Below are 16,383 nucleotides of genomic sequence, written 5' to 3' on the forward strand. Positions count from 1 at the left end.
CAGAATGGCCGGGGGAGCTGAAACGCGTTCCCACCCTCTGTCCCACTAAAGTAAATAAGTGAACCTTGCTTCAGATGAACTGCAAAGGATAGTCTGCAGATATATCTATAGATATATAAATATTAGGAGTTTCGACCTCTCTCCCAGGAGATGGGCTAGGGGCCACCTGCCAGCGTCTTCAGCTATCTCCCTCCCTGACCTGCTGGGGCGGAGAGGAGGCGGCGGAGGATGCGGCGCGGGGGTGGCCACCGCACATCCGGGCGCTCCTGCAGCCGGCCGCTGGCTGCATAATTGATGGAGGGCCGGGCGCAGCTCTGGGTGTGCTGCTGGCGCGGTCAGAGTGTCTCAGGGGAGGAGGGCAGGGCGGCCGGCCCCTCCCACTCCGCCTTTTCTCGAGTGTCCTGCCCCCGGGCCTGGCAGCGAGTGCCGGGCCGCCGGCGAGTGTGCGCTGCGACTCCGGGGACCGACGGCGGTGGGTGCGCGAGGACCGCGGCGGACCTGCTGGCGCCATGCGCTCCCTCCCCAGTCTGCGGGGGCCCCGGGCGCCGCCCCTGCCGCTGCTCCTCCTGTGCCTCCTCGCCCCGGTGCGCCGGAGCTCGGAGGACGGCCGTACCTCAGGTGTGATGGTTTCTGGGCCAACGAGGGGGCGGAGAGCGCGCGGGGATGCTGGCTACCGCGGGTGGGGAACGGCGTCCGCCTCCGCCCGTTTGCCACGCTAGGGTTATCTAAACTGGCCGAGAGGCCGGTGCGGTTCGGGCTCCTCCGCTGGAACGAACAGCGCCCTACGAGACGGGGTCGTGGGTTGTAGGGCAGTGTCTGGGTGTTCCTAGGAAAAGGGCGTGAGGGTACGGGCAGGAACAAGGCAGCGACTTGGCCTCTGCTAAAGTGGCAGGATTTCTGAAAGCCACATTTCCCAAGGCCCTTCACTTAAATCGATAGTGAGGCTTAAATATCCCCTCCTCCCTTCCTGGCAGGTGGGTTGGCTTTGATGATGTGTTTTAGAGCTGAGCTGAAATAACACAACAACAACAAAACAAAGCCCCACGACTTAAGGATAATAATGTGTGTGTCTTCTTTTCTACCTTGGTCTTTGAAAACAAAGACCATGGGTTTTTCTTTGTTTGTATTTGTGGTTGTATTATTAAGACACTGAAAGAGGGATTTTGGTGCAAAGCATCAGGGAGACGAACACCAGATTTGCCATTTTAGCTTCACCTGTTTATAATTACTTTTTATGGTGAAAGTATTCTATCTAACGTACTTTCTAATGCAAGTTCCTGTGTTATAAATTTCAAAGTATTAGCGGCTGATTAGGATAACAGACCACCTCCAAGTTTGCAAATATTGCCCATCAGTAACTAAAATCAGGATATTATTCTACACAAGGTTTCGAACCTTTAATAGGAATTCATTTTTTATGAGCTTATAGCATGTAGATTTTTTGTAACATACTTTGAAGATGGAAAGATAATCAAATAGTAAGATTACTCATTTTTAAATAAATGTCCTTTAACAGGCCTAGCTGTTAACAACTTGGACAAAACATTTTGGGTTGCCTCAGTTTCTAAATTTCCTCACCCCGCTTTGCAGCCACCTTTCTCTTTTTCATTCACACCACTTATAAAGAATGGTCAAGGACGTTTTCTACACCCTGGGCTATCCCTGATTCACCTATCATTCACCTGAGGGTACTACACTTCTGAGGACCAACGCATTCTAGGTGTGTCCTAGAACTTTGGTTCTCGAGTTGGCTGTATGTTGGAATTACCAGCGAGCATTAAAAATGCTGATAAGTGGATCCTGCCCTCAAAAATTCTGATTCAGTTGGCCTGGGATTCAGCCTACACGTGAGGAGTTTTAAAAGCTCCCATGTGATTTTAATCATATGAGCCTAAGCAGGTTGAAAACCACTGCTTTGAAATGATATGGCCTAGAGAGTGCACTGTTGGATAGGTATTCCATTGGTATCAGGGAGTCAGGTTTAAATTGACACTTAGAGCAGACTTCCAAAGAGAAAAGTAGGAAACAAATGAAGGTGGGATAAATTAACAAATAAAGTTTTAAATAAAAAGAATGATGTATATATGTACGGCCGATGTCTGTGTGTGTATGTAGCACAAGTCCTGTCCTTTAAGCTCCACTTAAGCTAAAATTATGGAAGAATGTGACATATAAAAGGCATGCAGTTACTTAACATTTCATTTCAAGGCAGAATTAAAACTTGTGAGGCAGCCTCATCTCACTTTATAGATACTGTATCGATGTCGGTGAGGTTCAGTTTCCTCCTCGCTAAAGACCATTGTGAAGTTTACTCGCTGTTTTTTACCTAGGTGCTTTTAACTACTTGGAAGTAGGTGTTCTATAAACCTAAGATTTGGGGCCAAATTTTAAAAATAAAAATGTTTATCATTTTTTATCATAAATGTATCATATTTACTATGTAACAACTGTGTGCCAGGCATTGCACCATATAGTTTATAGCTCTATGGGTTAGTTTTTATTATCCCTGACTTTCAGATGAGGAAATTGGAATTTAGAGAGGCTAAATAGTTGCCTAAGTACAAATGATTAAGCAGTAGAGCAGGAAATTTAGCATGTTCAGTCCGATTCCAAATACTGTGTTCTTAAACTCAGTTGTCTCTCTGAGATGAGTGGGTATGTTTATGAAAGTTTGGAATCACTGACAGCAGAGTGTGTGGATACAAATGCTAGATTTGGGTTGTAGGGCTTGCTGACTCAGTTTGAGTCCTGGAATAAAGTTGGCACAAGGACTCACCTTAACTCTTTTAGGCTGTTTTAATTAAATAAGAAATGTAGAATATCTTTATGAAGGAGAAATATTACATAAATGGGAATGTTTAAAAATCATTATTATTACTCTTATGGGGGAACAAATTGAAGGAAAGGGTCATGCTTATCCTTTGAAAAATGTTTGCAGGGGAGTCATTTGAAATGATCATTTTTAACTTCTAAAGGATGTTGCTTACATGCTTCCTTGATCAATGCCCCCTTCCTTTCTAGAGACACACAGAGCAACTGCCCGGTAGTAAATATTTGTTGGAACAAATATTCGAGTACCTACATATACCTTACATTGTTAGTCTATATCTAAGCAGAAAACTTTAGCAGTTTTTACCTTTCATGGCATTTAAACTTTAAAGGAACGGATGGGATATAAGCCTGTCTTTAATAGGGTTATATCTGAGGCATCAAAATTTTGACCCTAAATTACCATCACATTTGAAATTACATTATATACACTTTTGTTAAGAATTAGTTCAACTGGCTCTTCCTCGTCCTGGTCTTTTATCCCCACCTCTCATCCCCATCTCCTTCCCTTCCTTCTGGGAATGAGTCCTGTAGTCATTAGGTGGGGAAATGCGGAAGCGTCTCCCCTGTTGAAGGGACCCAAACTGTTTCAGATCAGGGAATTAGAAGCTGAGCCCAGTCAGGATGGCATCCAGGTAGGAGGGCAGCCCCGTGTAGAGTGTTAGAGCCGAAGCACATGAGGTGGGCGTTCCTACAGAAGGGTGGTCTGGCGAGAGGCCTCAGCGCTGAGCAGAGTGACAAGGGCTTCTACGCAGCTATGGCATGCAGGTCTGATCTTGATCACAGGATGGAGGTAAAGCATGCAGGAGCAGACAGTGCAGGATGCTGGAGCCTAAGTGGGCGAGGAAAACATCTCTTTGGGGGCCAACAGGAGATTAGTTATATATGGGGGGATTGATCAGATAAGTAAAGCTGGTGAGGATAATAGAATCTAGGTTTTTCTCTAGAGAAGAAGGAAATAAACGGGGAAGACTAAAATGAACCTTGTGGTGTTGGACTGCAATTGGCAGCATTAGCGTGAATTCATGACTTTAAATATCTATCTCTATCCATGTCTTATGTCTATATATATCTATATAAATAGATGCATAAATATAAACGTGTATGTGTAAATATATGTATAATGCATATATGTGTCATATATATTGACAGGTGATCCCTGAACACAAAGGTTAATCCATGTATAATTTATAGTCAGCCTTCTGTATCAGTGCATCTAAGGATTGAACCAACCATGGACCATGCAGTAACGTAGTATTTACTCTTGAAAAAAATATGCATATAAGTGGACCCTTGAAGTTCAAACCCTTATTGTTCAAGGGCCAACTGTATATATGTATGTATATTATACCCATTATATATATGTTGTGTGTGTGTGTATGAATATGTACACATGTATTCTTAGGTCTGCCCACTGCGATGGAGCAGTGATGAACATACTTAGCACCCAAATCTTGACTCTAAATACATTTTTTTTTTCACTAATAATAACTTGGACTTTTTATAGAAATGGCTGATATCAGGACTGGAGTGGGGAAAGGATAGGATAAGCCTGGAACATCTTATGCCAGAAAGCAGTGAAGTGTTCAAAGAATAATGGGTGATGTCAAAAGGATACAGAAGCCAAAGTGAAGTGGGTACGAATGGACAAATAGAGCGTGAAAGTAAATAATAATACTAATGGACTAGTATCCATATGCACTGAATAATGTCCATTGAATTATATAGGTATTCATGAGTACATACTGAACTTAATTAATTAAATGAGTCAATTGAAAGTTTGATGAGGCACAAAATATTATATAGTTTCAAAGTAACTTCCCACAAAATTGGCATTAATGAAAAGGGAGAAAGAATAACTTCTAAGTGGAGAAGCCTGGCAGACACCACTTTAATCAAATGATCAGAGTGTAAATCAGTAAAGAAAGAAATAAAATTGTGTGTCATCTGATAGGATGCAGTGAGAAGAACACAACATCTCCTCTGTGATTTTCCTGCCAAAGATGTCTACTCTGAATTAATCGTATTACAACTTAACTATCCTGGAACTTTCATAAGCATCAAGGTCATAAAAGTCAGGAGAGACTAAAGCTGTTTAGAGTGAAGAGAATAGAGGGACATGGCTCATGACAGCTCATGTGATCCTGAGCTGAAACCTTTGACTAAAAAAGTACATTATAAAGACTTTTGTTGAAACTTAGATAAGATGTGGGATGAGATGATAGTGCATAAATGCTAATTTCCTGATTTTAACAGCAGTATTGGGGTGAAGTGGACTATGTCCTTTGTAGGAAATAATGTTGTAATGTTTCCGAGGTCGAATGGGTCATCAGGTGACCAACTTGTTCCCCAGTGGTTCAGGGGAAACATTCTTTACTCTGTACGGAAAACTTTTCTGTTAGTTTGAGATTGCTTGAAAAGCAAAAAGAATTTCAACTCTGAGAAAGCTTGAATTAACAGACAAACTACAAGGATAGCTGAGAAATAGTCATCAGTTTATGTAATTAGGTACGATTTTCCAAAGGAGTATTTGCCCTCAAACAGAGACAGATTGTAAGTGTTGAGGCTGTCTGTCCTAGATTGTAATCTTTTCAAGTTACTTTTGTATAGCTGGCCTCACATATTTCACAATATTAGGTGAACCTCGGAAATAAACAACTTAGGACACACACATTGACATAGAAGGAAAAAAACCTCACAATGGTTTACTAAAATTAAACTCTCTACTCCTAATAAAACATAGTCACTATTCATGCACAACAAAATATCTCAAATAATATATTGTTAGTATAGAATTAATAGATGTTATATTTAAAAATGGTGTTTCTCTTTTAATTGAAAATAATATTTTTCTGGTATTTTTAAAGTTACTGTGGTCATATCATTACTAATGTATCCCTACTCTCAAGATAGAATCTTTTTTACTATTGCCTTATAATTATATAGTTCTGAGATCCTGAAAGAGAATTTAGATGTCTCATCTGATTGATCTTGAAGCCCAGAGTGCTTCTGTGATGTAGCCAAGAGCCTGGAGCTAGCTAACAGCTGTAACTGGTTTCCTAGCTTGCATTTTAAAACGCCATCCAGCACTTGGTGCCTCTTTGGAAAAGGTCCTCAAAATAGGTAGGGCTGCAAATGTTCATGCTTTAAAATATCTGCACCTAAACCATGTAAAACAGGACCTCAGGGCTATAGGGCCACTTGAAGATTTTTAAAAATCATCACTTTGAGGAATGAGGGTTGAAGATGGACCTGTTGTGAAATCAGGATTTCTCAACTTTGGCATTATTGACATTTTGGGCTGGATAATTCTCTGCTATGGGGGGCTGTCCTGTAGAATGCTTAGCAGACTCACTGGCCTCTACCTTTGTAGTGGGTGAGTTGTGTCACCCCCCAAAAGATGTTCAAGTCCTGACCCTTGGTATCTGTGAAAGTGACCTTATTTGAGAGTAGGGGCTTTGCAGATGTAATCAAGGTAAAATGAGGTCATGTTACATGAGGTCATGTTACATTAGGATAGACCCTTAACCCAATGACTGTGTCTTTATGAAAGAAGTGAGAGGGAGACTTGGATCTAGAGACACAGACACACAGAGGGAAGATGGATGTGTAAAAATGGAGCCAGAGATTGGAGTGACGGATCTACAAACCAGGGAATGCCAAGGATTGCTGGCAACCACCAGAAGCTAGGAAGAGGCAGGAACAATTCTTACTTGGCACCTTTAGAGGGAGCAAGGCCCTGCACCTTGATTTCAGGCTTCTAGCCTCTAGAACTCTGAGCGAATAAACTTCTGTTGTTTTAAGTCACCGTATTTGTGGTAATTTGGTATGGCAACACTACGAAACTAATATAACCTACCAGGTACAAGTAGTAACCTCCAAGTTGTGATAACCTGAATGTCTCCAGACATTGTTAAATATCCCCTGGGCAGGGTGCAGGGAAGAAGAGAATCACCTCTAGTTGAGAACCATTAAACAAAATCTAAGTCCTATAAGAGAATAACCTAGTGCGTGAAACATTTAAAAAACCCACAGTCTCTAGAAAGAGCAGAAATCCTAGTTTTATTTGGCGTAAGTTTCACTGTTAAAATATCTTAATGACCCAGGTGGAGGTAGTTTGAAACATTAGTTTCCACACTGCCCTTCAAAATATATTTTATTGCAAAAATCATATTTTAAAGAAAAGGTCAATTTATTTGCATTTCTGTGTGACCAAGTTTTAAAAATAGTTTTACAAGGCTGTGTAAAAGTACACATTGCTTTTGTCATTAGGCTTTTTAATTGTTCTTTAATTTTTTTTAAACTAATCTAAAAATGACCTTCTTGTCCAATAGTTCCCATGTATATAAAAAAATATGAGTTCCCTATCTAGACTGTTACCTGTCCCTGACTTAGAAAGTCTGACTTATAAATGTTCCCATCAGGAATTTATTTTCTTGCCAAAACTTCTTTCCTCTTCTTTTCTTGACAAACTCTCTCTGGGGTATAGTGTCTAGGAATCCAGGTAGCCGTATTCCCCTTCTCTTCTTTTACTACTGCCGCTAGGGACAGGGGATAGGGATCCTATATTCCTAGAGCCCAGCGGTAGAACTCTAAATGTAGTATTGGTAATTAGATATTTTAATGCTATAGTTCAGCTATATCATGGCTTAAATGGCTTTTACAATTTGGTGTGGGATCTCATGGTTATGTATAATGATAGTGTTGCTTCCACGGGGAAATATATTCTGAGTTTGAAACCTCTGTTTTATAATATATGTTATCCATTCCTAGGTTGTGTTTCTGTCATTGGGTTGCACATTTATATTGCTATTTATCAGAACGCTAAAACTAAGACTTATTAAAATAATTTTAATTATACATGTTGATAGCAATCAATACATTATGTGGATGAGAGAGAGAAAGGCAGGGAATGGTATTTATCCTAATAGCTGTTTCTTATACCTTTCTTTAAATGATGTCCAGACCCTTCCAAGATTTTAAAATATAAGAGATTTGCGGGGGGTATGTTAGAGAAAATGCTTTTTTTTAAAAAAATTAATTAATTAATTAATTAATGGCTGTGTTGGGTCTTCATTTCTGTGCGAGGGCTTTCTCTAGTTGTGGCAAGCGGGGGCCACTCTTCATCGCGGTGCGCAGGCCTCTCACTGTCGCGGCCTCCGTTGCTGAGGAGCACAGGCTCCGGACGCGCAGGCTCAGCGGCCATGGCGCACGGGCCCAGTTGCTCCGCGGTATGTGGTATCCTCCCATACCAGGGCTCGAACCCGTGTCCCCTGCCTTGGCAGGCAGACTCTGAACCACTGTGCCACCAGGGAAGCCCCAAAATGCTTATTCTTAAACAGAGGTATAGTTGAACTGATTTTCTGACTTAAATAAAAGCAAATCTTAAAACCCAATGTAGTATTTTAGTGTTTATCTTTTTTTTCTTCCCAATTTACTTCAATTTAATAGGGCCCCATTTAAACTAGTGAAAATGTTACCTTAATATTAAATAGAAATTATAGCATGTTTATTTTATTTAAAATGTTAATAGCATAAATTATAAACCCTTCTAGGAATGTCTGTTTTAAAATGTAATATGTTAAAGATATCTAAGTGGAGATCATTTTGCAATTTCCCATGAAACAATATAGGTGAAAATTAGAATGTTACACAGTTCTTTGATGCAACACCCTCATGCCCCATCGCCCAAGTAGAGGGAGAAAAATCTTTTAATCTCTGTCACAACTACTAAAAGCTACTCTTTTATGCTGGCATTTTGGCCACTACCTGTAAAAGAATGCTGAGTGGAAAATTTCCAGCAATGATTAATAGAGGAGTGAGTATGATAACTTAAGGAATGCGTGTTATGATCTTGGCACCATCACTCAATATTATCCAGCTTTTCTGATCCTCCCTTCTCTATGAAATGAAACCCCAAGTAACAAGTCATTGGCAGAACTTGGACCAGGATACAAATCCCTGACTCTCCATTCTGTACTTCTTTTTGTGACTCAGCCTAATCCTTTCAGGGAAATATTCAAACCACATCTGCCTGAATCTCCTGCCAGTTTCCTTTAGACACTAACATCAGCTGCATCAGCCTCCTGCCAGCTGTCCTCCTACTGAAAGCAATAAGGTTTACATTCTCACTTTTTTGATTAAAAAATATCTTGGCTAAACAATGAACTTCTCACTTTAATATTCTAACACCTTCTGCAGACTGCCCTGCTCTTGTACTCAAGACTCTTAGAGGAACTTTTCCCAAGACAAAAATCACAACAGTTATACATGCCCTTTTGCACCTGGGGCTTCTTCAGTGGAGTCTGGAGCCTGATCATGAATGCTTTAAAGGCAATAGGAAGTTAGGATACAGGTGGTGGCTGGATTATAGATGTCTGTTTGTATTTTTAATATATGAGTTGGCAATTGGAAGTGGTCACAACAGTTACTATATTCTGGAACTATCCAAATTTTCCTACTCTTGAAGCTTGGTTTTTCCTTTTCCTCCTATTCCTTCAACTTTCATAAGCTTATATTTTGCCCAAGCCAAGCCTAGACCCCTTTTCTCTCCTTGTTCTAATGTAGGTCCTAGGGGGACCCATCCATCCACATCCTGTTGATGCAAAATGGGAAGATAACCCCAGCCTCAGAGCTCATCTCCTTGGCATTATCTCCAGCTCTATTCTACCTCCAGAGTCCTTCAAAGATGTAAATCACACTTCATACTCTGTAGCTCACATACCAACTTGTATACACCACATAGGCTAGTTACAGTCAATACTATAAATGGGTGCCACTCTGACATTTTAATGACTCTCAATCACAAATTGTGGGCCTAAACCAACATTATTATGATCCATGCAGCCCTCCAGGAACCAAATTTACTCAGCTTCATATTCCTTACTGGCATCAAGCATGTATGCTGTATGTGTTCACGTATTTAAGTGAAATGAGAATCAGAATGACAGCATTTTTTCAGCTTACGTCATCCTTACTATTGCTGATACTGTGACTAAGAATAATGATAATGATAATAATTATAGTCAGACCATCTCAAAAGGGTTATGAGCTTGTTTCGGGGATAAAAAGTGTGGTGAAGATCTTCATGATGGCATTCTGCTCTGCAATAGGCTAGGCCAAGAAAAAAGGTCTCCCTAGCAAAGGAAGCAAAGATATCAAAGCTTATGTTTGCAAGCTTCACAGAACAGATGATAGAGTGGAACAGTTCTTTCTTTCCCATCTGCTGTTCCCAGATGCTGCTCCCTCCTGGCTTCCTGCAACCTGTAAGTGAGCTATGCCCAATAATAGAAAAAAAGAATTTTCATATTGATAGGTGACTTTTTGGCAATGTGTGTGTGTGCTTGAGAGAGAGTGACAGAGAGAGAGAATAGGAATGAATGAATATTAGGTGTGGGTGGAGGAGAAGTTTTGTATTCCTGGCAGCCTAGTGAGAAACTCAGGGCATATTTTCCTAAATAATCAGTGTCAGAGGGTGGTATGATTTAGGTATGTTATTTGTTAAAGGACTATTTTATGGGAAAGTGCATCCCACCTTCCAAGACTGTATTAGAAGTGATAAAAGCTCTGGAATATGGCTAATTGGAGACCTAGGTTCTGCGAGGTAGGTTTTTTTATTAGGCAATATTGAAAAGCTGTGTGTAAGCTGAAGCAACAAAAATGATCACTTGCTTTGGTAACATTTTTCATACATATAAGAAAAGAACTAGAAGTCTAATCTTGCACTAGGAATAACTTTCTGAGCACAGTATTAAAAATGTGGTGTAAAAAAGGCCCAGGTTTAATTTAAAGTGAATGAAGGGTCTTAAGAATGCAGCCAAGTTTACAATAATGAGCCTTTCTCCTCTGACTTGTTTGGTAAAGTTGGGGTAGTTTTCGTGGGAGGTAAGGTCTGTGTCCTAAAGTCAAAACAACAGTAGCTAGTGTTAAAAAAAAAAAAAAAGAATCTTTGAGGAGAGTGGGACAGGTGGAAATGGAAACCTTGTTTCTTCGATGAATGTTTTTGAAAGAAGACATAAGTGACAGAAAAATGGAAAGTTGGTTTGGTAGAGGACACACTGGACCGTCACCATAGCTGGAAAACAGAGCAGCATAGACTCTCCCTGTCCATCCATTTATGTTCTCTGTCCTCTAGCGCCTGGTGCACTCTCTCTTATTCCTTTTTTATGCCCTTTATTTTGGTCTCTCTGTCCCTTTTTGTGCTCTCATCTTCTCTCTGCCTTTCTATGTCCTTTTTTTCCCCTGGCACTCTTATCTAATTTCTCCATATCCTCATTTATGTTTTATAAAGAAACTATGAATTTTAGGATAAGGAAAGGTTTTTTTTAAAAGCCATTTGATGTAATCAATAGGGATTTTTCAGTAAGAAAAGAACATAGAAAAATTGGAAATTTTGTTACATTTAATAGCTCAGTGTGTTTCTGAATGTCTGTGGAGCGTGTAAGACCTAGTGAATCAGAGCTTCCTGAAAACATTTTTCATTAATAGTATACAATATACCATTTTAGCTGCTGTGAACTAGCTTTTAGAAAGTCACTTAACCTTGATAATAATATGTAATCACATGTTCTTATTCTTACAGCTGCATCTTTCACAAGCCTACCTGTCCGGGAAGAAATGATGGCAAAATACTCTAACCTTTCCTTGGAGAGTCATAACATATCACTGACTGGTAAGTGTATTGTGTTTCAAATAATATAATGCCAGATAATTTTTCATTTTTAATTAAGCTACTGTATGAATTATGAAGTATTAAAGCCTGCCAGACTGGCGGGAGAGACACACCAGTACCTTATACAGTCATAACACAGTGTGATGGGGTCCCGTGCGACCAGGCTGACGTGCCCTGTGTGAGGGAGGAGGCAGCCTTTCCAGGCATGGGGGTTAAATGCTCTCTAGAAGGAGGGCACCTGGGACGAGAGGAGGGCTCATTTTGATGTGCAGATGCTCTTCGGTTTTCATCACACCTTGCTGGTACGTCTGTTCAAACCACTGTTCACTGAGAGGAGAATTCATGTATCTGCTGGAAGGCCTTTAGGCAAAAAATTAAAGATGTTATCTATGACTGCTATGGAAAATCAAGCGAAGAATCCTGACATAAAACTCAAGTCTGCTTTCTCTTTTCACAGTTTTGGATTCCAGTATTTTAAAAGTAATCTCAGAGTTCTTTAAATGAGCAAGAGTAGTTATCTGTTTTAGCAACAATATCAAAAGTATAATAGAATTTTAATCCTATTTTTTAAGTCACTAATAAGTTTCATCCAATTATATGTCCAGGCTTTAACTGTCCTCTAGTTTAAGAACGGTTTCTCTATTTCTGTTTAATATGAATTAAAGGTGTGCCCCTCCCCGCAATCTGATACCAGTGGAATATTTGCAGTGAGTTTCCTGGTAGGAGAACATTTTTATGACTTTGTGCAACCCCTTTTTGTTCCCAGATGTCCCCATCCTAGTATTTGGAGCTTATTCCTACTTGTAAAAAGTAATTACAACACTCCTGTGTTGCTACTTCTTCTTTTACTTTTTGCGCGTTCTAGTTGTTGGTTTCCTTTGTTAGGATGGAATGTTTCTTTAAGAGAGATTTATGTGAAAACATAAGTTTGCAAATCCTTTGATGGGCCTGGTAATGCTGGCAGCAGCACACCCCTCACTTATCCTGTGTAGCTGGAGCCTGGGAAAAAAAGGATCAGGTGCCCAAAGGGAGAGCAAAAATTGGACTTTTTAGTTGATGTCAGGTTGGTTATTTACTTAACCCGTTTGGAGGGTTTCACTCCTAACCACTCTTTTATTCTGATACCAGTATTCCTACAGTATTCATGAGAGCAGGTGTTCACAACTGTCCATCACTCACCTTCAGCTTTGGCCTGATCAAACTTTAGTCAGGCTTTTCTCTTCCTCCCAGACCCCTGAACTTGGCATGCCCCAAGCCTGAGCAAGCAGTAAATGCATGGCCACAGCCCAGTCGTGCTGTCTGCTTCTACCCAACAGTTGCCTCATTTCTTCTCAAAAGTTCCTGCTAGCCTGCTTACCCCTCCCTATAGAAGTCTTTTTCTATTTGACAGTGAGATACTTGTAGATCCAAACCCTGGAGCATTTTTCCCTATTGCAATAGACTTCTGGAATAAAGTCTCTCCTTATTTAAGTCTAGGTTTGTTTTTATTTGACAAAAGAAAAGATTTGACATTAATTTCGAAACACAGGATCTCTGAACTGTGACCCTTGTTGTTCTGTTTGCCTTCACATCAAGAAGTTTGGTCTTAGGAACTGCCTTTATTGAAATATAGAATTTAAATCTGAAGACATACTTATGCTTATTAGGAACCATAGGCTTTCTTCTTATTGTTACCATCAGGATTTTTAATCTACTTCATAAATAGAATGTTTTCATATTTTGTCATATCACTGTTTATTTGAATTGTGCTTAACATTTCTGTGTTGTTACTTATTTTCTCTTCCCCTCTGGCCATTTTAGAAGTTGATCTCTCTGTTGGGATAAAAATTTTTTTTTACAGGGATGCAAATGTAGTACATTAGCTGCAGATTCTGGACCAGCATGACAACTTTTGGCCCAGTTCATAGCACATTTCCTCAAAGATGCTTGAGACTAGGAAAGAGGTCCTGTGCCTTGGAGAGTGAAAAACATGACCTTTGGTTCATGAAAGCCTAATTGTTTACTTGTTTTATGTTTTTAAAATACTGCTAATCATTTACTTAACAGACATATGGTATCGACTATGTACCATGTACGTATTTCTACATATAACTTAGTTTAAACCTCATAAGAACCCTAAGCAATGGGTACTGTTACTATTTGCAATTTGCAGATGAGGAAAAAGAGGCACAAAGAGATCAAGTGAACTGACCATGGTCACAGGTGGTAAGTTGGGTGTTTGATTTTGAAGCCAGACTGTCTGACACCAGGCGCCACGCCATTAACCATCATACTTTGCAGCCTTTCTTAATGCCCAGTTACTCATTTCTTTCAGCAGTGTTATTAATACAATTATTTAAGGAAACTTAGATTCGCTATGAGACTATGGAAAGAAGTTTCAAAAACAATGAAAACAAAGGTATTTTGATTGCCCTTTGCTAAATAGGTTTGTCTTGGAAATTGCATTTGCTGAGATAATGGATATCTTTGTAAAAGTATAATTGACTTCACTAAGCATGAAGTGTTTTTTTTTTCCAGTTGTCTGATGTCACTGTGTTTCAAAAATTGATCTTTTAATAATGGACTATTTTAACATGACTGTGCTAGGTTTCCCAATATCAATATTCAGAAGTCATTGTATTACAGCAATGAGATTATTTCTTTATTGTTTTATTTTTTTCTTTCTCTGTGCATATTATAGTGTTTGGTGCCTCCATTAGTGTGTTATAGTTTAACCCAAGAGGTTAAAACCAAAGCATCAGCTGGCAGCTTTCTTGACTACCCTGGTAAAGTTGGCATAGGCTCTCCCCACGGGCACATTTTATTTATCATTTTGAGATGTGAGCAGCTGGCCTGGCAAGGACCTCGTGAGACAGGGAGATAGACAAAGCAGGCATTGGAGCTACAGATACATATATTAAGGCATGGAGTAAAATTTGGGAAATTAGTCAAGGTCGGGAAAGGCAGCCATGTTGCTTAGACCAGCTAGACAAGAAGTTGGATTAGGACCATTCAGATTCCTGGTTCAAGTGCCTGGTCAATCAGATTGAAAAAAGAAAAGAAGCGAGAGTCCCTTACATTTGGCTGCTCAGACACTTTGTTGCAGGGAAGATCCCAGAACGACTCTAATGAGGTGCACATGTTTAGGATGTTTCTCAGAAGCAGACCACCAGTTATCAAATCTTATGTAGACTGTAGATGTACAGAGGAAAAAAAATGTGAATCCTAATATATACAGAGAGTGAAAGAGAAGGTAGAAGAGGGATCGCCCATAGTAACACAATTGGTAGTGGCTGTTAGCAACTTTTGTTTTACACTAGGGTTTCTCATTAGCATAAATATTGACAGTTCGGGTTGGATAACTCTTTGTTGCTGGAGCTGGGGGGAGCACGTTCAGGGCATTGTAGGTTGTTTAGCAGCATCCTTGGCCTCTACCCACTAGATCTGAGTTTGTTTAAATTTTTTTCTATTGTAAACCATGAGCAATGAACACTTCTACATATCTCTTTCTGGGCATGGTTGTGTGTGTTCCTCTAGAATAATTGCCGCAAGTAGAATTGCTGAGTTAGAAACTATGCACATTTTAATTTTAATACATATTGCAAACTGCCCTCCAAAGTAGCCTGACAATTTACCCCTTCCCCCATCTGCATATTTGAGTATAATTTTCTCTAGATCCTGACCAACCTTGATAGTATTAAACTCTTCGCTTTTCTGAGTGTGAAAAACTGTTAATAAAACAAATTATTGTTTTAATTTGCATCCTGGAGTTAGGCATACTTATATCTGTGTATGTTTATCTGTTAAATACCCTTTATTCATTTTCCTATTGGGCTTATAAATTCTTCAATGTATGTAAATGAGACAGCTATACATTTTGAGTACTAATCTGTACTTTTTATAAAAGTTGCAAATGTTCTTTCTTGTCTCTAAAATTTTACATGGTGTTTTTTATTGTGTAGAAATTTCATTTACACATTTCTCCTAATATTTTCATAGGAGTTCTTAATAGGAGTTTTTAACCTTCAGTTTTTAAACCATTTAAAATATGGTTTTACGTATTGTGTGCGATAGAGCACTAACTTTATTACTATTTTATATAGATAGCTAATGTTCCAACACCCTTTACTGAACAGTTCTTTTTCCTACTGCTGTGAAATAGCACACTAATCATATTCCAAATTCCCATATGCTATTCTGTCTCTCTACTGTTTCAATGTTTTTCAAACTTTTTATAGTGCTACACAAAGTAAGGAACAACTTACCTTGTAAACTGATGCACTACCATGCATGCACCCACACGTCAAGCAACACCCACACCTAATAGATGTGTTACACTTGATGATTTCTCTTTTCTTACAACCCATTAAAAAACAAATCTGGTGGTAACTACCAAATTTATTTCCTGATCCACTAATAGTTTCCAACTTGCTTCTGAAAAATTCTGCTTATTTATTCCATTAATTTTCTAGGTGTTTTCTAGCAGCACTAACAAATTAATATTAATTTTTGAAACATTATACTTTTGTTTTTTTTTGTTTTTTTTTGTTTTCCCGGTACGCAGGCCTCTCACTGTTGTGGCCTCTCCCGTTGTGGAGCACAGGCTCCGGACACGCAGGCCCAGCGGCCATGGCTCACAGGCCCAGGCGCTCCGCGGCATGTGGGATCTTCCCGGACCAGGGCACGAACCCGTGTCCCCTGCATCAGCAGGCAGACTCTCAACCATTGTGCCACCAGGGAAGCCCCTGTTCTGTTTTTAAAAGATAACTTTTGCTATTTCCTGGACTTTTACTCTTTCATGTGGGTTTTTTGTTTCTAATCAAGTTCCATAAAAAATACTTTTTGGATTTTGACTGATTTTTCACTGAATCTATAGATTAATTTGGGGGAGAATTAGTATTTTT

At 39.6% G+C, this 16,383-nt stretch overlaps 1 protein-coding gene across 1 annotated transcript in view; it reads left to right on the forward strand.

Moving 5' to 3' along the window:
* The first annotated feature begins 307 nt into the window (after positions 1–307).
* The window catches only part of EMB (embigin), a 41,791-nt gene continuing 25,715 nt past the window's right edge, over positions 308–16,383 (forward strand). The window contains exons 1-2 of the mRNA XM_082835914.1: positions 308–618; positions 11,411–11,500. Of these exons, the coding sequence (XP_082692040.1) occupies positions 510–618; positions 11,411–11,500 (199 nt within the window). The 5' untranslated portion in view covers positions 308–509. The remainder of the gene's footprint in view (positions 619–11,410; positions 11,501–16,383) is intronic.

The sequence above is a fragment of the Leucopleurus acutus genome, assembly GCF_964270905.1.
Source record: "Leucopleurus acutus genome assembly, chromosome: 3".
NCBI classification, from domain to species: Eukaryota; Metazoa; Chordata; class Mammalia; order Artiodactyla; family Delphinidae; genus Leucopleurus; species Leucopleurus acutus.